The 26,528-nt window shown below is 37.6% G+C and overlaps 1 protein-coding gene across 8 annotated transcripts in view; it reads right to left on the bottom strand.

Annotated features, from left to right (window-relative positions):
- Positions 1-1,153: 1,153 nt before the first annotated feature.
- The window catches only part of lrp8 (low density lipoprotein receptor-related protein 8, apolipoprotein e receptor), a 179,182-nt gene continuing 153,807 nt past the window's right edge, over positions 1,154-26,528 (bottom strand). For 2 of the 8 annotated variants that reach the window (XM_026933516.3, XM_053242292.1), the window contains exons 12-17: positions 26,195-26,334; positions 20,584-20,725; positions 17,819-17,971; positions 16,889-17,284; positions 12,072-12,140; positions 8,359-10,449 (exon numbers count right to left, since the gene is read on the bottom strand). In XM_026933516.3, coding sequence (XP_026789317.3) covers positions 10,151-10,449; positions 12,072-12,140; positions 16,889-17,284; positions 17,819-17,971; positions 20,584-20,725; positions 26,195-26,334 — 1,199 coding nt within the window. In that variant the 3' untranslated portion in view covers positions 8,359-10,150. The other 6 variants (XM_026933514.3, XM_026933515.3, XM_053242298.1 and 3 more) reach the window with 6 other exon arrangements.

The following is a 26,528-nucleotide window of genomic DNA, read 5'->3' as shown; positions in this document are numbered from 1 at the left end:
AAATGAAACCATGTAATGCAAATAATTATTAGCCTTTATTGTCAGGCCTCTCATCATTCTTTTTTCACCATATTACTATTCTTCTAGTACTATTCTATTACTATATTACTACTTTTGTGCTGCTCTGTGATGTATACAGTCATCCATGTACCTCCATATCACTACTTGGCACTACATTGTACATTGCATACACAGGATGCGGGGAAATGTATTAAACAAATTTGCACGTAATTTGAATTATGCAAATTGTGTTTTATACATTACCCCACATCCTGTGTGCAACTGACAACTTGATGTTGTCTTGTATGCTGGTTTTGTATGCACATTATGTTAGCTGTAGGAGCATAACTCTTAGAGCACAAGAATTTTGTTGCTTTTGTGTGCTCTGTATTCTGAAAGCATATGGCAATAAAGATGATTTGATGTGACTATTTTGTAGTAGTAGTAGTAGTAGTATTTTTAGCATTATTGGTATTAGTATTATGCTAAATGGCACTGCTGAAATTGCATTGTGTCAGTAGAGTGGTATTATTAGTTTCCATTTTGAACAATGCCAGGCTATATAAAATGACATGAGCACATGACCCTGTCTCATCATGCTCACTGTAATGAGAAAGAGAGGTGAGAGGCTTGACAACAAAGGAGACTCGCCTCCTCATAAATGCCATGGCAACCCTATGAATATCATACACGCTGAACGTCTCAGCTGCTGACGGAGCGGGAGAGAGAGGGAGAGGGAGGGAGAGGGAGAGAGAGAGAGAGAGAGAGAGAGAGACCACTAGGGTTTTACTGCTCATTCAGCATACACACACAGAACAGAGACATTAAGCAAATTAGAGTGGTGTGCAGCAGGAGATTTTCCTGTCAATGCCAGACAAAGAGCCACCATCATCACGAGAGATCCAGACACAACACACCGGGGGGCTCACAGCCAGTCACACGATTACACACATGCTCAACCAATAAACTGTCTTCCCAACCGATAATTTGGTTTCTACACAAATGGGCTATTGTAATTTCCTCAAAACGTTAGACTCAATCAGAATTATTCAGGAGATCAGACAAGCTGAACTACTGACCCCGATCAGATCTGACCAGCCTAATGCTCAATGACAAAAAGACACAGACAAAATTTGATTTTTTTAAAACAATTTAATATATCAATATATAGAGATATTTATCAACAGCTCGTTTTTCATAGAAACGTGAGTGAGACCATTTTGGCATACAGTACAGATATCCCATGTAAGTACAGTGTTGCTAGGTTAACCCCAAATACCCTACACCCCACAAAACCCTACACACAGGAGGAAGGAATAAAAAGAGGAAATAACATTAATGAAAAATATACACAAACAAGGCACCAATAAATTAAACTCATAATCCTCTCTTTCAACACATAATCTATTATATAGAATTAAATACACAATCAATGCCTACTTCTGCAATGATTTACTGTTAAGAGACTAATTAAATTATAATAAACAGCAAATAAAAAGAAAAAAAAAACACTTTGGCTGATTAATTTTTAGTTACAATCAAGTAGTAAAGAAATCCAGTGCTTTCACTGTACAGATAAATTCAGATATGGTCTACACTCTTTCATCTGCTTCCAGGAAACTAATATAGACATCTTTTTACAGAAATGTTTAAAACATTATCAAAAGTTCTGCCGTATGAAAAGATATTTACAAATCTTGATTCGAGCCCAGTGGACAGCCCACCCACCCCCTTGTCCCTTCCCCTATGTAATCATTTACACAGTGCAGAAGGCTTCTCAAAAAGTTTGTGCAACAAACAGTGTAGAAAATGTTTTTAGGAACACGTTAAAGAAACGGTTCCCTGAGAGAAAATATCTGCTTCCTGATACTGTACATCAAGATTGGAAAAAAAAAAAAAAAAAAAAAAAAGAGATGAGTCTGGACATTTGTTCAAGTAGTACATGATCTCACAAGGAAAATCAAAATGGAGTTCATTATATTCACAGATCACAAAAGACCAAGGGTGAGAGGGAGCCAGCGTACAGGCAAGTCAGCAGTACTGCTTTGTAGGAGGGATCAGTAGGGGGCGCTCTGCTCTCAGAGTGCACAGCCGTGAGGAAGGAGTGCCGTACGTTTCCACGTCAGCTTCCGGCTCGTTCTTCCACTTCCACTTCCACTCATGTGTTTTCCACATGAGGGAAAAGATAGCCCTTTCAAAAACAGCCGTTCGAGGATGAGTGAAAAGTGAGGACGGGTTAAAAACTGATGTTAGTGGTGAGAGATGTGATGAGATGATATGAAGAGAGAGGAAGGAGCAGCACGGTGCAACCCTGCACTGCACTGCAGGAAGGCAGGGATTACCTTTAGATATGCATAGAGTAAGAATACAGAAAGCACGGATGTCTACTGAGAGGTTGGGGATTAGTCAACATCTAAATGCTTGGTGTAGTTCTTAATACAGCCAAACAATAAATAAGTATTCGTCTACCACATGCCACATACTTACTGAACTCAAATCCAAGTATCCCTTTAAACGAAGACGAGTGACCTCTAATGCAGCACCTGATAAACCCAATGATGTAGTAATGCAGTAAAGGCTACGTACAAAATGTGCAGAGCTCTCATCTCTAAATATTAAAAACCACCACAAATCACTAGGTATACATAGAAAAAACACCAGCATGTCCAGACCTAATCTGGAGAAAGACAAGTAATAAAATTACCCTGTATTGCTTGTGTAAGATTCGTAAAAATCTTAGAAGTACATCGTTCTAATCATTAGACATATTGTCAAAAAATGTATTGGAAGTATGATTCAGGAAGAGTGAGGAGAAGTCCATAAAGCCTACATGTTAAAAAAAAAAAAAAAATCACCACCACTTCATTGCTTTCAGTGTTAAAACCTCTGCAGTGCAAACAAAAACTTGACATGAAGCACAGCTCTGGGCGAGTTCTGTGTGAGTTCTGTGCGAGTACAGAACCACGTCTCGTTCTGTATCATGTACATAAGATTGACCAGTGGAGCATTTTTCACTACTGCAACAGTTCTTATGTAAAAATAGTGTGAAATTCTAGTCTCACATGTGGACACGGGGTCTCACATTTAAGGAAACATACAGCACAAAACACATCTTGATGTAGCCACAAAATGTCTGAAATTAATGTTTAATTTACTGAATAAGCTGTACAAGCTCTACATTACACTAAGCCACTTGTTTCTCACACTTTGCTTCCATGTCATGAAATAAAATGCATTATCAAATCTAAATGCCTACCAGCACTTCTGATTCAACACCAGCAGCAAAATATTACCTCTCAGCAGTTACACCACAATTACCTCTCAGCAGTTACGCCACAATTAAAAGCGTTTTTTTTTTTCTTCAGAATATCATAGTCAAATTGTGTCAGATTTTCCACGGTTCTTACTTGCTGATTAGCCGTTGTGGTCCCTCTTACAAAAAAAAGGTCCTTGAGGTCTCTATCCAAGTTGAATTATGCAAGAAATGTTTAGCTACTGCAGTGATAAATAAAATAAAGATGGGATTCCACACTAAGACTATAAAAGACATTTTATAGAGCCGTACTAACTAACTAGCCTACTAGCTAGGTTCGGCTACTCCAACTACAATCCTGCTAGTTACTCCAGTTACAATCCTACTAGTTACTCCAGTTACAATCCTACTAGCCAGCTAGCTTATCTAATAAAAAACAGCCTGTTTTTGCTAGTCAGGTTATTTAAAAGCAGCTTAGATTTAGAAAATGTCTACTCTTTTTTTTAATGTTTAACAAAAAATGCCAACTTATTTCAAAAGAAAGGAAGTAAGATAGTTGATTGATGCCATGTGATATTCATGTAAGCAGTAGTTTTCAGCTAATGGAACAGTATCATGAGAGGGTGTCTGTCATGGTCACGGTTATGGTTATGCCATTTCCATTTTTCACAATCCTACTAGAGCAGGATTTGGGATTAATCACAGTACAAAGTGGGGGGTATTGTCAGGAAAAAGATCTTCTTCAGTTCATCTCCTCTGAGATTTTTGATGGATTGCTGGTCTATGTTTTAGGTTTATACCTCATACTAGTGTGTGACATCCCAAGTCACTCCCATGTATGTGAATTTCAACAACTGGCATCAGTCACTTGGGCAGTTAGCAAAAATTCCTCTTGTAATGAAACCTGGATCATCTCCTGACCTCATGCTGTTTTTTTTTCTCATGCGCTTCTTGTCTTAAATCTCTGACGTCAAAAACTGTTATACAAAAATAAATCTGAATTGAATATAGAGCTATTTCTGTATGTACAACTCGTGATCCTGGGTCATGCAGGGACGAGTGTTACAGAAATAAACGAGCGCTCATTAATCTAGTAATCTGGACTCATTAATCTGGACCCGGATATGTGCAGGAAGCCCACGTGCTCAGATCAACTCAACATTTTCTACTGCCATGTCCACCAACGATCTCATGAATATTTGATAGTGCACTGTGATCTACAATTAATCTCTCAGACATTAACAGTCAACGTGGTTAACTGTGCCATCTTCAGTAGGTTATATACAACAGATACTGGAGGAATCAGCTCTCTCAAATCTGATTTCAGCAGGAAAGATCTCAAAATCAGACATTCAAGGTTTTTTTTTGTTTCAAAATTAAAAAAAAAAAAAAAAGAAATTAGACGTTCAAAAAAGATCTGGTCTAAAACCAGATCATAAAAAAAAAGATATTACAAATTGTTATAACAATAAATAAACAATAAATATTACAAAAATCTCATATTTCTCCTCAATAAAATCAGCAGGATTTTCCAGGTGTTGCAATATAAAGAATATTTTATACATACATACATACATACATACACACACACATATATATATGTATGTATGTATATAAACAGAATAAAGCCTGTATGGTCTGGAGCCTACATGTACTTCCAGGTCGACTCTGTTCACACTGAAATGTCTTTCAGTGGCCATGAATTCAGTGGTAGAAATAATTAAGAAATAATTAAAATATGCCAATATATTATTCAAAATAATTTTATTGAATTTATTGTGTGCCAGGAATTACAAAAATAAAACAAAAAGCTCTTTGCTTGTTTTCCCATTTTCATTTTGGAACAAGAAAGGAATTCACGGTCGTATGTGGTTTTAAATCTGATTACTGGGCATGTAACTCAGATTTCATTTGTTTTTATATGTCAGTGATCTAAGACAAGCACAGCATGAATGAAATCCAGCATGAAGTCAGGTCAGGACATGACCTTATCTAACATGGCATACCTCCATCCTGTTCAGTTTTATTTTTTTTCCCCTCTCAGCTGCTCTGTATATGTTCATATATTGTATATGTTTACTCACTGGACATTATGTAAAACCTAATACACCACAAATTCTCAGTTCATAGCTGGCTAACTAGCTAACTTTCCCCTGAGCTTCACTACTCAGGGAAAGCAAGCTGACATCGTGACTATAACAAGCGACGCAGAATGAAGAAACAAAACCTACATTGTCTGAAGAAAAAACCGATATATTTCTGCTATGAATCACACAAAGAGCACAAAAAAAGTCAACGAACAACAGGTAAAAATCATACACTCTCAGAAAAAACTTTTCCTTGTCACTGGGTTGGTATCTTTAAGGGTACTTTTAATATGTTAGCCTGTCTTTTAGCTAGAAAGGTGTATATAGTATACCTTTAATGCTTTACAGTTTTTTAATGTGTTTTTCTAAAAACTAATTATGCTCCATTTATGTGCCTTAAAAGACTAAATCCATGTTTCCAAGCATAAGACACATACTAAAGGTACAAAAGATTTCTCACTGAGCAAGGACGTGGAAGTGGTGGTGCTGAGAGTCATTTTCATAAAGTGCTGCAACTGTTAATAATAATAATAATAATAATAATAATAATAATATAGATAAAGAAACAAAAAAAAAATGCTTAAAAACCTTTATAATTGAGTGTTTAGCGTAGTTTTTGGGTTTGTATGGCGTAAATAGAATTAAGCAATATCACACGAGCAAGAGTGCAGTTATACTGAATATCAGCACGGCTGTGATTTGGCTGTAGGCACAAGTGCGCAGGCTGAGTGCCGCAGCTAATCACAGTTCTGCAATATTGCTTTTATACAACAGTTTTATAAACAAGTAATTAATATTGAGTAAGTGACATTTCAGACACAACATGGCCAAATGTTCTGTTTAGTTCTACTCCGCTCGCGGAAATAGACCCCAAAGAAGCCACACTCACTTTTTAGCACATCGGCTAGCTGGCTAACTAGCTCACAATTATTTGTACATTCTCATTAAAGGTTCTTCCCTTAAAATTGGCATCCCTTCTCTACTTTTCATCTTCAACTGATCAGCTTTCATATTTTAAGACAAAAATTATATTTATGAAAAATGCATCGTTTGCCGTGTCCACTGATGATGGCGCTAACACTACTGTAGTAACCGTTTCGAACTAGGAAGTGGAATTTTATGTAGTGAACACAGACGAGCGGAGTGATACACACAGTGAAATGTCCCAGTGCGGTTATAGGAAACATAAGCACTTTTGGAACACCACTTGACCAATCAAATTAATAGACTGGAACTAACTGTTGTCTAATCCTTTTCACACCAAAGTGATTTTTCCAATGATTTTTAAATTTATTAATGCACCACACATTGCACTTTTTAATTGTTTATAGTTACATTCAATGTTATGGAAAGTCCAAAAAGAGTACTTTGCACTTTCTAGTTTCTCTGTAACATGACAAGCTGCATTTTTGGTCTCATTAACTTAAAGATAGAGAGAGAAAGAGAGGGAATGACCGTATATACCTGCTATAATGTAAGAGATAACAAGAAGTAACTCCTATGCTTCGAAACTTACTGACTTTTACAAAATTTTACATTTACTGACTTTTCCATAAATGTTAAATAAACGTCTCCAAACAGAAAACTTCACCATATCAACGATTATATGCTTTTCTTTGTTATGGTTTTAATCCATTTATCATTAGGCTTAGATTATGTAATCAAGTCACACAAGTCCCTGTGAATGAGCTGTTACAGGAACAGTAATATATTAGAACAAGCACATTTATATAAACCTATCATTTACGATAGAGTTGTAAATATTCACACCTGTGCTGTTATAGAAGATTAATCAACTTCTGATTCAAGAATTTAACCAAGCTGTGGTATAATATATTGTATTATAAGCAACACATATGATTGACTATTGGGTGTGATGTCATAGCACTTGCCACATGTATGTTGCTTGAATTCCAACACCCCCAAGTAAAACACATTCCCACGCCCCTGCAATTGAGGCAACCATCCCAGCAACAAGGAACGCTAAATGATCTGAGAGTGTACACCAAAGTGGAGAGCAGCATAAACCTCAGGAGCAGGAACAGGAAAGTGTACATTTGTCAGTGTACGTTGATGACGATGCGACCGGTAAGAACGCAGGAGAGACAGGCTTTTGGACATGGAAGCCCTGTTGTTGGTGTTCTAAAGACACATATACAATTTCAACCTCAAATCCTAAAATCCTCAGATCCCTAAAACTCTCCGTTACCTAGGGAAGACATCTCAATACAGCTGATGTGGTGCTAGAAGACTGCTGCAAGGAATGACATGACCATTTATGTCTTATTTACTGTTTTTTTAATACAGCATAATTCCTTTCTTATTTCATCTAAGTCCTGCCTGCAGACATCAAATAATATACTGTAGTGTTGCATCAGAAATTTACAGTGTGTAAGGATCAATTATTTCCACAAAAAATCTTCATCTTAAAATGGTCCAGTGCTAACAAAGCAGATCAGTCACTGTCTCTCTCTCTCACACACACACACCACACCCACACCAACCCACAGACGCACACACACAAACACACACACACAGACCCACAGACACACACACACTCCTGCCCCTGCAGCCCACACACTTTGCAAGTTTACACCAGTAATATAATGACTCAGCATCTACTTAATGAAGCAGCGTTCTATAAAGTTAGTCATTATTAAAGGGGAACGATTACTAGGGTTCCTGCTGGAGATGCAGTAATAAAGAGTAGAGCTAAAAGACATACAGGTTAGTGTTAGTATCTCATCAATGAGAGGAACTACACAGCTTCTAAAGCAAAATTCCTGTGTGTCACATAGCACTTGCACCACAGACAGCGAGTGTGTGTGTGTGTGTGTGTATGTGTGTGTCCTGCTCTCTCTGTGCCTCGCTGTGCAGTGCTGCAGTCTCCCCACCAGACCAAGGGCCCCAAACAAGTGGATGGATGGACACAGGGATGGAGAGAGGGAGGGGAGGAGAAAACAACCTCAGGGTAATCCGTCATCTTCCACACTGAGCGCCACGCGCTGCACAGAGCACATAAAAAAACAAACAGAAAACACATTTACATACACCGCTGGAGGGAAGGAGGGAGGAAGGAAGAAAGGAAGGAAGGAAGAAAGAAATAATAAGAAATGAACTAACTAAATAATTACACTAACTAACAAATCAATTAATAAATAAAATATAGCAAGAAAGAAAGACAGAAAGAAATTAACTAATTAAATAGATAATTACACAAACAAATGAGTAAACAAATAAATGAACCAATTAATTAGATGATTACACAAACATACAAACAAACAAATAAATAATGGAAGATGGAATTACAGAAAGAAAGAAAGAAAGAAAGAAGAAAGAAATGACCTAAAAGAAGAAGAAAAAAACAAATAAACAAGTAAGATGGTCAGAAAGTTGATGAAAGTTAAAGAAAGACAGAGAGAGAGAGAGAGAGAGAGAGAAAGAGAGAGAGAAAGAGAGCGAGCCTCAGACTGCTCTGTACAGAGCATTAGCAGATGATCAGCCTGACATTTCATGTCTATTTGCTCTGTTCTTCAAGTGTGAAATTCTGAATGCAGGTATGAGAGAGTTACAAATCCACACACAGTGATGTACGCAAAGACACTAAAGAACGTTACATGTGACTCCTCAAAAAGATTGTCCCATCATATAAAGTGCTAATTACTCATCCCTAACTCAGCTGTAGTGAATAAATAATACAACTCAAGGGCACTGCGTGGTCACTACTTCCTACCTATTAAACATCAAACAAGACACATCATGTGCGTTTCCAGGGCAGGAACCTTCTCAGGAACCCTCAAACATTTTCGAAAAAGCAGAAACTTTGGCTGCATTGCCACTGAACAAACCAGAGCTGATATTAGTATATCCTGTACTGAACATCTCTGATTAGTTAAACACAGAAAGACTAAACACCTTTCTAGCCATTTTTAAAAATCTGTCTTTAGCTGGATTTGGATTTTCACTTCATTATTTTATTCGCTGAGATTTTTTAAAAAACCAGGCGATTATTTGTGATAATCTTAAGAAAATAGCAAGGCAAAAGTCTGGTGTGACAAATATTTCATTATTTATAAAACCAAAATGAGACAACAGATCTGTTTTGTTTTCTATTAGCTCATGTTTTTTTGTGGTTTCACATGAATAAACTTGACACAATACAAACTGAATCACTACTGGAGACCGATTTCTTTTTCGCACCTCCTGTTTGTTCTCTCCATTTAAATGAATCGGCACATTTGGTTGGACCACTGCTTAAGGCTTACTGTATAACAAAGTGCCGCAGCATGACCGGTAAAGTGGAACATTGAAAACCGCCTGTTTTTAAACAAGTGCCAAATGAAAAATGCAGCTGGATTGAATTTTGTGCATTTTTTTAAAGGCAAAACTGACTCAAATGTTTAAAGGGAAGTGAAAAAAATATTTGTACAACTAATCAAAACCATAAAAAGACAAAACACATTTTCAAAGTCCTTTTCTCATTCAGCAGAGTATCAGAAGTTCCTCAGAAGGTTCCAGAACCTCAGTGGAAACATGCCTATAAACCAACTGAAACTGAATGTGATGCCTCTATGGATGAATATGGAAACTTCAATTCACTTCTAACAAATATTATATGGAATAAAACGTATGTGGTGAAGTGGGAATAGGAAATATCATGACTGATATGTGGTGGATAAAGGATGGGTTCAGCTTGTGTGAAACGTGAGAGTGTGTACTTTTAGTACTGCAGCATCGTCTCCTCTAACATCAGAGCATACCTCGCTTGGCCCTAATCTCATTTAACCCACAGTGAAGCGCTTTTCTGGCTTCACTTTGTGCTGGCCAGCATGGGCGCCCCCGAGTACCAGTGAGCGGCCGGGTCAGGGATGCCGCCCGCTAAAGGGAGAGCTAAGAACGGCTGCCTGACGCTTCCACTCACGGCTGGGTAGATGTGGCCGATCTGTTCGCTGTGGCCAATGTGGATCTCATCGTCGTCTTCCTCGGTGGTCTTGCGGTACACTGGGTTGTCGAAGTTCATGCTCTTGGTGTTGCGCCGCCTCCAGTTGCGCCAGACCAGGTAGCCTCCGGTGCACGCCAGGGTGAGGACCACTGTGGCAAGGATAGGAACTGCATGCGTTTAACACACAGCCGACACACGGCGAGGTCGTTAACACAGCTAGAGGACATGGGCCAGCGCTTCATGACACACAAACACAGTCCAGAGCAACAGCAGCTCGGCACATCTGGCTCAAACTTTTGGGCTTAAAATGCTGATATGGGTGAAAATATTTAGATAATTAGAATGATTAAAACCATTAAATTAGCAGTGGAGTTATTGAAACTACAGATAGATCTAATAATTAATAATGGAAATATAATATTAATACCTAACTACAAAGAGTATTGGCACCCATGGCTTTGGTTGTTTTGATTGCTGCAAGGCCAACAAAGTCATCAATTCTCTGAGATACAGACAAGTGACAAGGCCACAGCATGAAGTGTAAAAAAAAAAAGGTTTAGGTCAGTTTTTGAATAGAATGTTATTAATGGAATAGGTGGTTACATAACAAGCACTCGTTTAGTCAACTCTTTGTGACCATCAGGAGTTAAGGCTGAATTAACACTGTGTGTTAATTGTGTAACACCGCCATTGCCACTGGTTTTCGTAATAGTGTTTGAATTGTACAAACCTCTCATACAGTCTTCAAACCTACTGAAATGTCTTCTAGATTAGTGAATACTTTTAAATGTAATGTCAGAGTTTTTGATTGACACACAGCTCGTTAGTGTGTTTACCATCACTGCGCATGAAATCGATAAATATTATCGTTGTTATATTGAACTATTAACATCAGTAATAGTATACATATAATTAAAAATAATAACTATTATTAGGATGTCAGCATTTGGATACAATTATGAGCCTATACAGCAAATACCCAAAGAGTTTGAAACAAAAACAGTGTATCAGAGCCAGTGGTGCCAGACAGACATGCACATTCACTAGGGCTTTGTGGAGCAGCAAGGGAATGCAGCCATATCTATAATGACTAATAAATACATTCATAACATGTTATGACACATTCATAAGACATTATACACATTGTTATAATTATTATTGAAAATGCATTACACTTTATTGCTATGTTTATTATGCATTATTAATGCACTTTATTATTAATGTCTTTTAAAACAATGCCTACAGCCCACAATATTGTATACTCACAAGCCCAAAACCATAAGGTATAATATATAGTTCGAGGACTAAATAATTTTTATAGCCTAATATTTTAAACAGTTATGAACAGAATATTTCCTGATGTCATGCATTACTTAATATGACTTAATATCTAAGATCATGATGCACTATGCAAACTGGGACTGAATTTCTTTGGCATTAGTATTCATCATGCCTTATGGACAATTCATAAGGCATAATAAATATTGCTAAGGTGTAATCCATTTTCATTAATAATTATAATCCTGTGTATGATTTTATATGAATGCATTATAATAGATTGTACATGTTTTCACAGTTCATTATAAATATCTTATAGAAATATCTTAAGTTAACCATTTATAATGCACCATTTAGAGTATACGCATGCCTTATAGTCATATACTGATTTATTATAAATGGAAAATCACCAGATCATGCGAATCACACAGAAAAGCAAGAGATCCTGCAGGCGTGAAGGAGAATCTCATGCAGAAGGAAGCGTAGTGCTCGAGTAAACGTGAAGGCTTACCTATAGGGATGACCACACCCAGAACTGCCACAGTGATGTTGTTCGCTAGGAGGAAGTGTCCACCCGCAGCTGCAGGCAGAGACAGAGAGAGTGTGTGTATGTGTGTGTCAGGGTGCGGCATGACAAGTGTTATTTTACTATCCCCTCATTCAGCATACGTTTATGTAAAAGGCACATGATTTCACATTGTCATGGCAAGTAGAGCAAATGAGTGGTAAGTGCAGGTCATGTGATCAACATGTACACTCTGTAATTATATATATATAGCTTTGCCTACTATATAGGTGTACAGTAACGTACACATTTTTTCAGCCATCCTCTAACCCCACCACCACAAGACCATTGCTGAGCAGATATTACTTAGGAGGTGGATCATGTGCTCATGGATCATGAAACATAATCCTTGCCATGAGCCAGCCATTTGCTTTTTTTATTTTGTGTATTATCATGCACATAATAAGACCATTCTTTTTTTTTCCTCACTTCCATTCTTTTCTCCTGAGCATAAGGCACTGAAATAAACCCAATCTCAATCTCACAATTAGCGCATTTAGCTAAAGTGCAATTAGTGTCAGGTAATAAAGCCTGAGCCCAGAGATTAGGAGAACCATAGGGGATGGCACAGGAATACAGATAGGGTCTGGTCTTTCTGGTATGTGCTCGGCAAATCAAAATGACGAGTAAAAGATACAGCGACATTAAAGGCATGGAAGAGATTACTTGAAGAATATTCAGGATGGCACACTCGAGCTAGTCTTCACTGCAACGAGAGCTGATTGCAGAGAGCTACACTAGTTACTGAGCACATGCAATTTGCAACATAATAAACCGTGTTACGGACAATCTGCAAATAAATAATTAGATTATTTTGGAAGCCACACAAAGTGGAGTTACTGTTGTTACTTGAAGTTGATTATTTTCCAATAATATAATGCTGCAGAGTGTTTTATACTTTCTATACCACAGCAATTTGCTAGCACAAAATTTTTCTCAATTAAATAACAGCTCGTAGTACAGTTTATAGTTATGTTTAATACTGTGGAGAGTCCGGGAAACTAGTTAGCTCCTGTTATCATTATTATTATTATTATTATTATTATTATTATTATTGCAGCTATAAACAATAGGATCATCCCCAGGCTATCTTTTTTCCTGTACAGATAAATATATATACAGTTTTACAGAGTTTTAATTAAATACTGATATGAATGTCCTGCAAACACAAAATATAAAACCAATTTCACAGCAGTAATATTAAGTCATAAATCTGAGATACTGAGACAATTTCAAGACATTTTTATAAAATGATGATTTCATCTTATGCAAATTCCTCCAATTTAATAAATGCCCTTTTATGGTATTTATAAAGCAATTATTCTTTCTAAAGTGGCTTTCAAACACACCAAGCTGCATATAAGCAATCATTAAAGCAAACATGCAAAACAGACATATTGTGTTATTTTACTCATATGAAAGTTGTTACCGTTAGTAAATCAGCACCTCAGACTTGATATAACAGAACATTTTTAACAGTTGTTGTTGATGATAAGAACCAGGAATAAGAGTGAGAACTGCTAGTGCACAGCTTATTTGAACAAAGCCACGTCTTACTCTCTTTGCTGTGCTCTATCAGGATGCTCCCTGTCCTAACAGATTCTTTCTCTTCTGGTTTTTCTCTGAACGACATTAGGGGAAAGCTGCATTACAGCACCTCTCATGACTGCTCAGAGTCATTAGGAAACGGGGCAAAAAGGCAAGAGATCAAGTTGGCAGCCGTTTCTAAAGCATTCGTCATTTAGCTCAGAGGTGCAATTCAGTTTCTCTGTAAAGGAGCATTCAGCAGCTTGGCTATTTTACATTTAGACAGTGATAAAATATCCAGGTGTGCCATATTTCTGGTTTGACTGGTAGGCTGGCTTTCTCAGGCTTTAGCTGAGAGACTGAGAGGGTAAAAATAGACCTGGAACAGTAATGTGCTGAGTGGAGCTGTAAAAATGTGTAACTAGTACACAGCTTTCATCAGACTTTAGGGGATATCACCATGATAAACACTAAAACAACACTAAAAAATGCATTGTGGGCAAGATCTGCACACACTACAGGTTCTTCAATTCGTGGGTAGTAACTAGGTAGTAACTTTTAGCTAGGTTAAATTGATTATTGCAATTTATATCACAAGGTTTTGTGTAATCTTCTATAACAGCTCTCTGTAACAACAGGGATTTTGAATGGCAGGGAAAAAACAAAATGTCTAATCATTAAAACCTTCTGTAAGTAGACATTTTGGAATGAGTCTCCAGTGTCAGGGCTTTGTAACAGGCAAGGTAAAGCTTTCACTTTAGGTTTTTGACCATGGGAAAGTTAAGGATGGAGGACTTTGCTTTTTCTTGGTAAAACGACAAGCTGTATTTTTTTTCTTTTGTCTTAATAACAAGTGAAAATGAGGGAATGATTGTTTATAGCAGCTATAATGTAAGTGACAACAGGAGCAAACTTGTCCCATGGAAACATAATTTAAGAGTATAAACAGTGTTAGGACTCCAGGGGTCGTGATCCTTTTTGTAATGTGAAGGAATAACTGGCTGCTCTGCCCTCCCGCAGTGTGTGTTTGTGTGTGTTCTCTGAATTACATGCTGACATGATGATTGGCTTGATGATTGGCTACTAGCAGGGGTAGCTGACTATATAAGGAAGTCTGTGACAGGAAATTTGTCAATTTTTCCCATTTACAGTAGCTAAGGATTAAGGTCTGATACTGCATTTTCTTTTCTTTTGGTCTGTAATAGTTTCCCTACAATTTAAGTTAGATTGCTTTTGTTTATTATTTCCTTTCCTCCCCTCTAAAATGTTACTGTTATGTAAATAAACTCTACTATTGTGGGGAAAGCTGTTGTTTGTCGAGTTCTGGAAACTGGGAGAGCACTGCTATTTCCTTTTGTTATGTTATGGCCTGAACCTTAGACCAAGCCGTAACAACAAATATGATGTGTCATTCTTTAATTAGTAAAAAAAAAAAAATAAAATTGTAGGGGAAATTGCTCTGGTATAAGAGAAATACAACACTTCAGTAAGTGCTGTTATAGGAAAATAATCAACTTCAGGGTGGTAACAGTAGTTTGTAGTTTTGCTCAACCACTGTATCTGAAACTGAAACTGTATTTGAAAATCTTTACTACTGTCTCATTTTATCAGTATACCAATCACAGCTAATGTGAATTCATATTTACTATGATATACCATGAGACCTTTTATTTTAACACTGTATAAATCCACTGTTGACAGATTCTCCAAGGCACTGCATAAGACATGCCACTCCTGCATCTTAATCCCAATGAGTGAGGCATTTCTTGTTGTTATGGGTGCTGGCGTTATTGTAGCTGGACAGGCCCACTTACTGCAGCGTGCAGAGGGATGAGAGGGAAGAGGAGAGAACAGGGCCTGGGGCAGTGTTCATCAGTCAAGCCTGGCTGCTTCTCTCCTCCACTGCCTGCTCTAATTCAGCAGAGAGTGAGCACTGCTACCCAGGGCTAGGACCACAGCCTAATCCATCACTCTCAAGTGGCCTAGTGCTGCACAGCAAGCAAATTCTCCTATACACATTAACTTCTGCTGTGGGGAAGGCAGCATGGTCATGAGCTTGATCTCATTTCCATATCCAAAGTACAACAGAAGTCAGGGGTTTGTCAAACTTGAGGCAAGATCTTCATGGAAAATGAGGGCAGATGAAGTCGTCTGAGCAGACTGAGAGGCGGACCAAATAAAGGCAGACAAACAGGCACACATGTACCAACGTATTTGATCTTACAAGCACCATCTGTCATGTATTGCTGATGCTCTGTTTAAAAGGTTTTATGTCATGCTGTTGCACTGAGAAAAAAAATACTCAAGTGCATTGGTGGGGTTGGCTCTAGTTTCCTCCCACCTGCCAAAACCATGCTGGTAGGTGGATTGGCGACTCTAAATTGCCACTAGGTGTGAATAAGTGCTCCAGGGACTGTTCCTGGGATAGGCTCCAGATCTTCATCACCCCAAATAAGAAACTCTTCAACTGGGAAATTTATGGCCATGTGCTTATCTTGAGGCATGCACAGTGGTTTCTCATGGTTGAGCTCGTTCGATACTCCGCCCATGTCACTCTGGTCCAGTGTTATCTTCCAAACATTGTTGAATGACAATATCTCTATTACAAAGTAATGTCAATAAGCTGCAACCCTGCATGGATCCTGACGAGGAATGTACTGCTATTACAGCATGAAAAACAGCAGCCATTGCTGGAATTTTAAATCACGATATATAAAACAACTATACTAATTCTAATTCTAATAATAACAACAATTATGGGAGTTATTAAATATGAAAGTGGCGATAATTTTAAAATGAGTGTTTGGAAAAGAATTGTTTTAAAATATATCTAAACAGCATCCCTATATATATCAGTGAAATTTAATGCCAAACTGTTATTTCGAAATTAGATTTTTTTAAACGATAAATGCTGCAGTAACATTATATAAGTACACCCAGAATACAGTATATCATTGGAACCACAATTCAGTATTCGGTTAATCTTTAAAAAAAAAAACAAAAAAACAAACAAACAAAAAAAAAACCCACCAAACCAAACCAATATTCCCACAGATTTAAACACACACCTCGTCTACACCACACCTCATTTTTGCTTATTTTCATGCAGGATGCCAATAATTCTGTAGCTCTACTTGTTGCTGTGTTAACGTATACAGTTATAAAAGTACTGACATATGATATAGCTGTAATACTGAGCCCTGCACCTCATGCACACACACACTGAAGTCACTCACCACGGTGTGAGAGGTTGCTGTCCCCGCTGTTTGGTCTGTCTTTTTGAGAGACGGTGGTAGATCTGGGTGTTTGGCTGCTGTCTGTTGCATTCTGGGTGGAGATAGGATGTTGCCGGTGTGGGGTGGTGCTGCTCTGAGTGCTGCTTTTCATGGAAGATGGTGATGGAGTTGAATACACGGTGGTGGAAGGTGGTGTGGTTAACAGAGATAAAGCTGTGGTGCTGTGTGTTGTAGAAGGAGCGGTCGTGCTTGAAGCAGTTGTTGCAGTTGGAGTTGATGACGTCGTACTGGTGGTAGTTGTCGATGTTGGAGTGGTCGATGGTGGTGAGGAAGGTGTAGAAGCCTCTGCTGTTGTAGTCATAGAGGGTGTAGTTGTTGTAGTCTTGGGCTTTGGTACTGGATTGGGAGAGAGAGAATGAAGGGAGAGAAAGGAGCCATAGTGCATTAACATTTTCAAAAGTGCCATAATTAATGGTAATGTTTCTGCAATGTTCTGAAAATGTTTTTGCTCTCACAACATTGCATTAACAATCCTACAATGTCAAATATGGTGGGCTTTATTGATGCTTTGGAGCTATTCTGTGGCTGGTGTTTGAGGCTAGCTACCAATTTTAGGTTTTAGGTTAGCAGATAATTTGTGAACACAAAAGCATGAAGTGTCATTCAGTAATAAATTAAAACTTGCAGTTGTCAGCAAACTGCTGTGGTATAAGAGGAATATAGCACTTCAGGACATACGGTCAGTGGAAAACAATTCACTTCTTTGTGGTAACAGTAAGCCCATTTCACGTCAGGCCAAATCACACCACCCCATCATTGATTATGCATTACTCATTACACAGCATAACATGTTATAACATAATTCATTTCATGCATCAAGGTTCCATCATTCGGTGTGGTTTATTGAGCAGCCATGACTTGTGGTCTTACCTGTGACACAGCGGCGCATGTCTGGGCCGAGCTCAGCGTCATCAGGACAGGCGCACGTGTATTTGGGTGAGTGCTCTGTGATCTGTGGAGCTCTCAGACACAGGTACTCACAGCCTCCGTTGGGCAAACTCCCCATATTACAGCTGTCTGGAGCTGAGAGAGAAAAGCGCACAGCGTGAACTGAAGTGCATTAGCAGAGGGAACTCTGCTGAGGAGTGTGTGCGTTAACATGTGCATGTTTAAACATCATCATTACAGGGCAGGGGTCTGTGTTAAACTCAAGGGCTACCATTAACATAACACTGTGATTAAAGTCTGGCACTGGCACTAGTGCAGCAATACAGTTCAGCCAATAATGTCCTTGGCAATCTGTCAGAGAGAGGAATGACCTTGTTTAAAAACGTCAACAACAATTGCACTTTCGTCTGGGAACATGGATACAGTCGAGTTTGATTGCTTTCAAAGTGGTTATATAGCATCAGAGAGAGAGAGAGAGAGAGAGAGAGAGGGAGAGGGAGTGAGAGAGAGCAGAATCCTCACAAAGTGCAATAAAGGTGGTTTCATATTATACACACATCAGTGTTCTTTTTACATGTAATCCATTGGGAACTGTTGGGAACTGGCTGCAAGGAGAATGGAATGTGGCAGGACAAAAAAATTAGCCTTCTTAATGGTTGACACCTTGAATCAAAAATATTTCTTTGGTAGTATCCCAACTAAAATAACAACTTGGCTATATTTTAAAAACTTGATTGGTAGCATTTTCTACCCAGTAATCCACGTTGCACATAATGTTTTGATGAGTTTCTAATAAAAAAAATAAAACAAAACAAAAGCTCCATGTTTCCAACCTGTTCTGCCTAAGAATAATCAACCCAGGGTCAGTGCATGATTCAGAGAGATTTAAAAAATATCATGTGCACTAATCTGCCAGATACAACAGTGTTATCACCAAAGCAGGGTCTTTATATTTAACAAAGAGTGGAATTCAATGCCAACCTTGTCAACGGGGATGCCTCCACTGCCAACAATCTAGTCCTTGTTCTTACTAATTTTTATGCCTGAAATACCCTTAAAACATACCCTTCAAACAGGAAGAAAGCTATTGAAGAAAGACATTTGACCTTGCTGTGACCTTCATCCTGTTTGGATCGATTCTAAAATCTAATCATCTGCTGGTTATAATGACAATTCCATATAAATCCTACAAACATTCAACCACTCATTCTTGAGATATCACATTAATGAGAATCTCAGATAGATGTATGGACAGATGGATGCATGGACAAGCCAAAAACATAATGCCTCCACCATCTAGTGGCATAAAAACTAAAACTACAATAAGTTAATAAATCACAAACTACAATTCATTAAAAATATAACAAAATAAAAATGAGAAATGTTGCCTTTAAATGCAGCCAAAATAATTTCCATTTTCCATTTGAATTTATCAAATTTATACAAAAAAAAAAAAAAACATACTACATAGTGTAGATACAAAAACAGCTCCACAACTTTCAAACTGTTCCCGTGACTAACACTAAAACATAAACTACTTAGAGATGGCACCAATCCGATACCCAGGCTTGGTTTCGAGCTGATATCAGATAAAAATGTTGGATCGGATATCTGAGAAAAAAAGAATGACTTTGAGCCTACCTTGAATCAAATGGAAAAACTTGAAATTGGAATTGTAAAAAATGGAAACTGGATTTGTAAAAACTGGAAATTTTACATATAAACAGACTTTTTATTTTTTATTAAAAGCAAACTTTTTTAAAACAGATTTTTATTATATTTATACTTTATTATATTTATTATAGTCTCACTGTAAGTGATTTTGTGTGAAAGTTACAGTTTTGTGTAAGTAATTTTTTAAGGGCTTCAGTTAAAAAACTAAATTTAAAGCTTAGTAGTGCACTGCAATGGACTGGCATTCCATCCAGGCTGCATTCCCGCTTCACTCCCGGTCTTCCCGAAATGGCTGGGATCCACTACAACCCTGACCAGGATAAAGAGCTTACTAAAGTTCAATAAATTAACAACAAAAAAAATCCTAAAATAAAAACTAATAGGAATCAACAAAATCACACCAAAATGAAAAACCAAACCAAAATAAAAGATGAAAATAATATTAATAAAAAGTCAAAAGTATAGTTAGTGTAACTTAAAAGTGTGAAATAAAGAGAATAATGATGAAAGGACCAGGGAGACAGTGGAAACCTAAAAGGACTGAAATTCAGTGTACTTCACAGCAACTCCCCCATTGCTCCCAAGAGAAGAAAAGGAATTTAAGGATGATCTTATTTCCGAGCCAAGCTCCCTCAGCTCTGAGCACTGTGTGCTTTCTTATTGAGTAATATTTCACTAAAGCTACTGTCACACAGCGCCTCATGAGGGTTCCCTTCTGTGAATATTACACCCTGTTCTCCAGGAAATACGCTGAGCCAAATCACATCTCCATTCGTTCACACTTCTTCACTTAGCTTAAGTGCGTTTTCCAGCTTTTGTTAGCACCTCCAGTACTTTTAAAACAGTTATTTATCTTTTAACACTACCATTCATTTATCAAAGTGAGAAGGCTGCAAATGTTTTTCTCTTTCTGTCTCACTCTATCCTGTAAATCTGTAACCCTAAAATGGGTTTCTTTCAAAATGTTTAAAGGTAGCATAAATGAAGAACACAGGACAGGGAAACTAAATGAGTCAGTTCTGAATGTTAATGATCATTGTTTATTGGTTTGGTTGCTGAGTTTTGCGTCTGACCTTTGGGCTGCCGGAGCTCATGGAACACCACCACGTCCAGCGGGCTGTTCAGGTGCTGCGCCAGCATGGATATATCGTGGCCTGTTAGCTGGTTCACACTGTAGATAGCCTCATCCTCCAGATCTGTCCAATATACTCGGTCCTGCAGAAAAAAATACTTAGTGCTGGACAAGCAGGAAAAACCAACAGCTGAATTTTAGACCATTCAAATAATCTTACAATTCATGTTTTTTGGCCCAAGAAACTACTAGAAACAGAATGTCTACTCCTCATTACCAATGCCAGGATTTATGAATCACTTTTCTGCCTTCTACATAGTATTGATGGATTGTTTTGACCTTCATTATGACCACTTGTTGTAGTGCTCCTGGCTGCAGCTTAGTAGGTCACATGACCATAACATGTCTGTAGGCTATACCTGTGCCAGGAACTCAGTGAAGTTCCTAAAAGCCATGGAAACATCACTACTATCACTCCAGTCACTTGCTACAACTACAACAGTAGATACCGAGTTATTCACACTTGTCTAAATTTCTTTCTGTACTTCTAGTTCACTGTGCAAAATAATAGACTGTGCTGGATCAAGTTCTATTTTATAATCATCTGAATAATAAGGGTGGAAGCTGTGTTGTTAAATTTGCAGTGATTAATCTGATATAATTAAGGCAAGGACTATTCAAGCAGCAGTGTATTTGCAATATATTGAACTCCTATTAGATGTTTAGTTGAATGCTCAATGGGTCACTTAAAAAAAAAAATCAACTTAAGTACCTACATAAGCCAACTCTGAATATAGAGAACTTTCATTGCATAAACACTGACATAACTTTTGAATTTAAGTGGCTGACTCTGAATACAGATCTTTGTTACTATCAGCTCATTACTCATTAGGAATTTCCTAAGAAAAAACATCATGCTGCTCTTCAGGAAAGTGGTGATGAAATTGAGACTGTTTATCAGCTCCCAGAGTGTTACTCTGCATTTTCAGTATATCAGTGTCACTATAATGTATATTAGTCATTATAAGCATCACTTTGATCCTCAAGGGCTCAACAGTGGCAGCTTGGTAGTGCTGGGGCTTGAATCCTCGACCTTCTGATCAGTAACCCAGAGCTTAAACCGCTGAGCCACCACTGCCCCTAAAGTGTTGCGTGGAGAATACGGGCAACACTTTAGACCTTGAGCAAGGACCTTAACCCTCTCTGCTCCAGGGGTGCCGTATCATGGCTGACCCTGTACTCTGACCCCAGCTTCCTAACAAGCTGGGATATGTGAAGAAAAGAATTTCCCTGTGCTATAATATCTATGTGACAATTAAAGACTTCTTCTTCTTCAAAAGTACATTACAAAAGATACAAATGGGCATAATGAGAGAATGAGGAATGAGAGATGGTGAAAATATGAGATAGAAAGACAATGAAAGACTTATCAGATCTTTTGGATAATGCAGGTTTTTCATCAGCCTAATTAAAGCTAACACCGCTATCTCTGGCATCTACAAGGGCCTGCCAACACACACACTTTGAGAAACAACACCTCCTCTGCTATCCTTCTATCTCTCTGTCTCACCTTCACTTCTAAGAAACCATTTCAGCCTTTCCAGCAATACCACAAAGCCATGGACACAGATGGGTTGGTTGCTATGACTACCAGATGCTCACACCATTTTGGTTTAACAGATTTGAAAGTAGGTGAGTACAGATAAAAACGAATACCTCACACGCAGGCTGCTAGTTTTAAGCATCGTGTTTGGAAAGGTCAGCCCTGTGGCTCCCTGCAGAGCTTCAGCAGATCCTCACTTAGTGCTGGATGAGAAGAACTCAGGCAGTGCTCTTTTGAAATGCCGTCCTGCTCTGCCACTGAGAGGAAAATTACACTCTCATGCTCCTCATGACTGGTGGAGTACCCTTTTCTAGTAAAGCAAGTTTGCAATTAAAAACTTGCAGTGTCATTGCAGGAATTAGGTCTTTCAGATCTTTCCCTTGTATAAAGTTTATACCTTAAAATCAGTTCCATAGGTCCTTTATTAATTATAAGTTCTTTACCATGTTCGAGATGTCCTTATCTATAATCACACTAGCAGAACATTACACTGCATTAAACTTTGGTAAAATGTGACATGGGAATTTGCAGCATTGACCAATAGCACAACTGATTTGGCTGTACTGACCTCTAAAGCACAGGTTCTTCATTTTGCAAAACAGAGAAAGCTATACTTTTAGCAGTGTTCAGCCATAACTTTAACATAACTCACAATACAATTATAAATTATTCAAAAAAAGGTGGCACAGTATGTCATCAATCTGGTAGCTAATATCATTCCAGTGAGGAACTGCCTTTTATTTTTCTGTTTTTTACTAGTAATAGCTGTCGAGCTAGCTAACTTACTAGCAACTCATTTGGATTTGTTGACTGTGAGTAGCATTTATGCCACATACTCACGGGGTCTCTAGTTCAATCCTGAACTTGGGTTACTGTATGTGTGGAGTTGCATATGTTCTTCCTTTGTCCGTGTCCTCCGGGTTCTCCGGTTTTCCCTCCCACCTCCCAAAAATATGCTAGTAGGTGGAATGGCTACTCCTAGGTGTGTAAGAGTGTGTCAGTGTGTGTGCATGCTACACGCCATCAAGGGTGTATCCATGTCTTGCGCAACGTTTCTGGAATAGGCTTCAGTACCACCCTGACTCTATTAATGTTCCTTAATGCTCATTAACAGGCTAATCATCTTGTTAACCTCACTACAAGCCAACATCGTTTTTAAAGCAAACTTTTGTAACCTGTTGCCTTTTCAGATGTCAGAAGCAATTTGGGAATTGGGAGGAAATAAAAACTTTACCCACAGAGTTCGGTGTTTGAGGAACAATTGAGGGAATTTGTTCAGCTCTTCGTAGTAGGAACGATTCTGGTCTTTAGCCACTTTTCATTCATCATTTTGAGTTCATGTTATTGCTCATGCTAATTAAATGAACGTTTGAGAACTAAAAGAGCTTTTGTGTATCATCCAAAACAGCACGCTAAATTATTAAAAACAGTGAAGTACCCTACTGTATTGAATAATAGTATGTGGTTTTGGAAGTAGGCACCATGTCATGTGCCAATCACAGTGAGTTATTCAAATGAATTTCTCGCCTCATGTTGCTAAAGCTCATAATTAAAAACTACCAAAAATATTTTACCTCTGTTGCTACAAAATACAAAACATTCCATATGTGGAATGCCACAGCTTGCACCGGCACTCACCAGCTTGGGTAATAAAACTAATCATCAACTGAAGCCCTCCTGTAGGAGTGGTGTACAATATGAGCGTCTGGCATACACAAGCATTCTCTCAGCAGAAAACAACAGAAATATGACAAAGAAAAAGAATTACAAAAAGCAACCAAAAAAAACCCAAAAACAAACAAACAACCCCCACCCCCAAAAAAAAAACAGAAAAATGAAAGAAAGAAAGATAAATATATAATAGAAAAATAAAGAAATAATTAAAACCATTTCATGGTGTTCAAACAAACAAATAAAAAGGAATTGCAACAAACCCAGAAAAAAAACAGAAAATGGAAAAAAGATAAATAGTAATAAATGAATGAATGAATGAATGAATGAATAAATAAATAAATATACAAAAACTGGCCAAAAAAGAAATATGTATATAATAGAAAATATAAAGCGATCAAACTGAAAAAGACACAAACACGACAAAGTAGCAGAGAAACGCAATAAAAAAAATCAAATAAATAAATAAATAAATAAATAAATAAAACCTAAATATGTGGAAAAAGCAAAGCAGTGCATTTTTGTGGAATCAGTGAAGGCTTTCTCCTCCTTGGTTTCATCTGCATACAGCTACAGAAGGAATCAGAAGCAAGAAACCATGATGGAACTGCTGGAGAACTTCCACAGGGAAGTGGAGAAGTTTAGCAGTAGTTTAGAAGCAGCCTGGAGAGTTGTGCAGCAGCCTGGCACCTCATTTCTCAAATACACAGGACAAAAGTTAAAGAAAGAGAGAGAAAGCCATTGTTTCCTCTTTGTGGGGTTTGGCTCCTGGGTGTGTTGAGTTAGCTCATTGACTGGCCTGTAGGAGGCAGAAGCTGATGTATGGTTTGGAGCTGCTGCCTTCCTCACGGCTCTTCTAGAGTTGCCTGCTTGTGAAGGATTTTTAATTCGGTTTGTGTTTTTAGCTACTGCCAGCAAACTTGGGCCATTTATCTACTCTCCCAGTGAGCAACACTTCTAACCACAGCAGGGGTGTGTGTGTGTGTGTGTGTGTGTGTGTGTCTATGCGGGTGTTTTGTATTTGATCTTCATTTACTGAAGCTACAATAAGAAGTAAGAAATGGTAACAAAACTAGCAAACCTTCCCTCTGGAAAGGTACAGATTAAATCCCTTATATCATATACACTATTCCTTCAATGCTTCAACCCTAAGGGTACATTTTCACACTTTTCTTCTGTTCCACTTACAGTCTGTCTCACATATCTGCCATGGTTATATCTCAGAGATACAGTAACTGTGCTGTGTGTGCCTCAGTAGTGAGTGTGTCAGCCTCAATAATCTCCATGCCTGTAAAACACGTGCAGCTCAGCTTCATCCGAAAGAGCTACAGGTCCACATCCCTGTTACCAACTGTACTGAAAACAGAACATTCCGCAGCTTATAACATTTCAACTGAAAGACTGGCACACAAAAAGATATATTCCATCTATCTCTTAATATGTCTGCATAGCTTTCAGTGGCACTCACCAGCTTGTGTGATAAAACTGATCATCAACTAAAGACACCTGTAGGAGTGGTGTGTAATATGAGCGTCTGGCATACACAAGCATTCTCTCATCAGAAAACAACAGAAATATTACAACAAAAAAGAATGATAAAAAAGAATGACAAAAAAACAGAAAAAAGAAATAAATAATATAAAAATAAAGAAATAATTAAAACCATTTCATAAAACAAACAAATAAAATGGAATTAAAACAACCCAGAAAAAAACAGAAAATGGAAAAAAGAAAGTAATAAATGAATGATACAATCAAAAGTAATAAAAGAATGACAAAATAAAAGAATGACAAAAAGAGAAAGAAAGAAAAATAAATTATGAAAGATAAATAAATTAATTAAACAAATTCATAAAACAAACAAATAAAAAGGAATTACAAAAAACAGAAAATGGAAAAAAGAAAAAAACAATAAATAAATAGATAAAGAATGAAAGAAAGAAAGAAACACTGAATAAAAAGAAATATATATATATATATATATATATATATATATATATATATATATATATATATAATAAAAAATGTAAAGAAAACTAAAAAACTGAAAAAGACACAAACAGGACCAAAAAAGTAATAAATAAATAAAACAGAAAAATCAGAAAATGAAAGAAAGAACTAAAATGGTAAACAGAAAAGAAAGAAACACGTAATAGTAAGAATAGCAAGGAAAGAAAACAAAACAGAAAAAAGACACAAATAGAACGAAAATAAAGAAAGAGAAAGAAAGAAATGTGAATTACAAAATCAGAAAGAAAGAAAGAAAGAAAGAAAGAAAGAAACGGTACATACTGATCCGGTGTGTATAATGATTTTGCTATGAAAGTACACGGCTTACCTCGAACAGCGTGAGGGCGAACGGATGGCCCAGGTGCTCTGTAGACGAGAGCAGAATCCTGCGATTATCTCCGTTCAGGTCCACGCTGGAGATGAGGTGGAGTTTGGAGTCTACCCAGTACAGACGTCTGCTGGACAAATCTGCTGACAAAATTCAGCCGGTGTTACGGATACATTCAATTCAGATCCTGATAAAGGCAGAAATTCATTCTAATACCAAAGTGTTGAAATGCTCCGGGTGATATATTACGATCATTAAGTTATGGCAGACCAAATGGCAAGTGAAAAAACTACACACACATGCACATGCAATGAAACAAGACAAAAGAACTTCT

Source organism: Pangasianodon hypophthalmus, chromosome 2, assembly GCF_027358585.1.
Source record: "Pangasianodon hypophthalmus isolate fPanHyp1 chromosome 2, fPanHyp1.pri, whole genome shotgun sequence".
In the NCBI taxonomy this organism is placed as follows: Eukaryota; Metazoa; Chordata; class Actinopteri; order Siluriformes; family Pangasiidae; genus Pangasianodon; species Pangasianodon hypophthalmus.
Note: the sequence above shows the minus strand (reverse complement) of the source record. Positions and strands in the feature narration are given on the sequence as shown.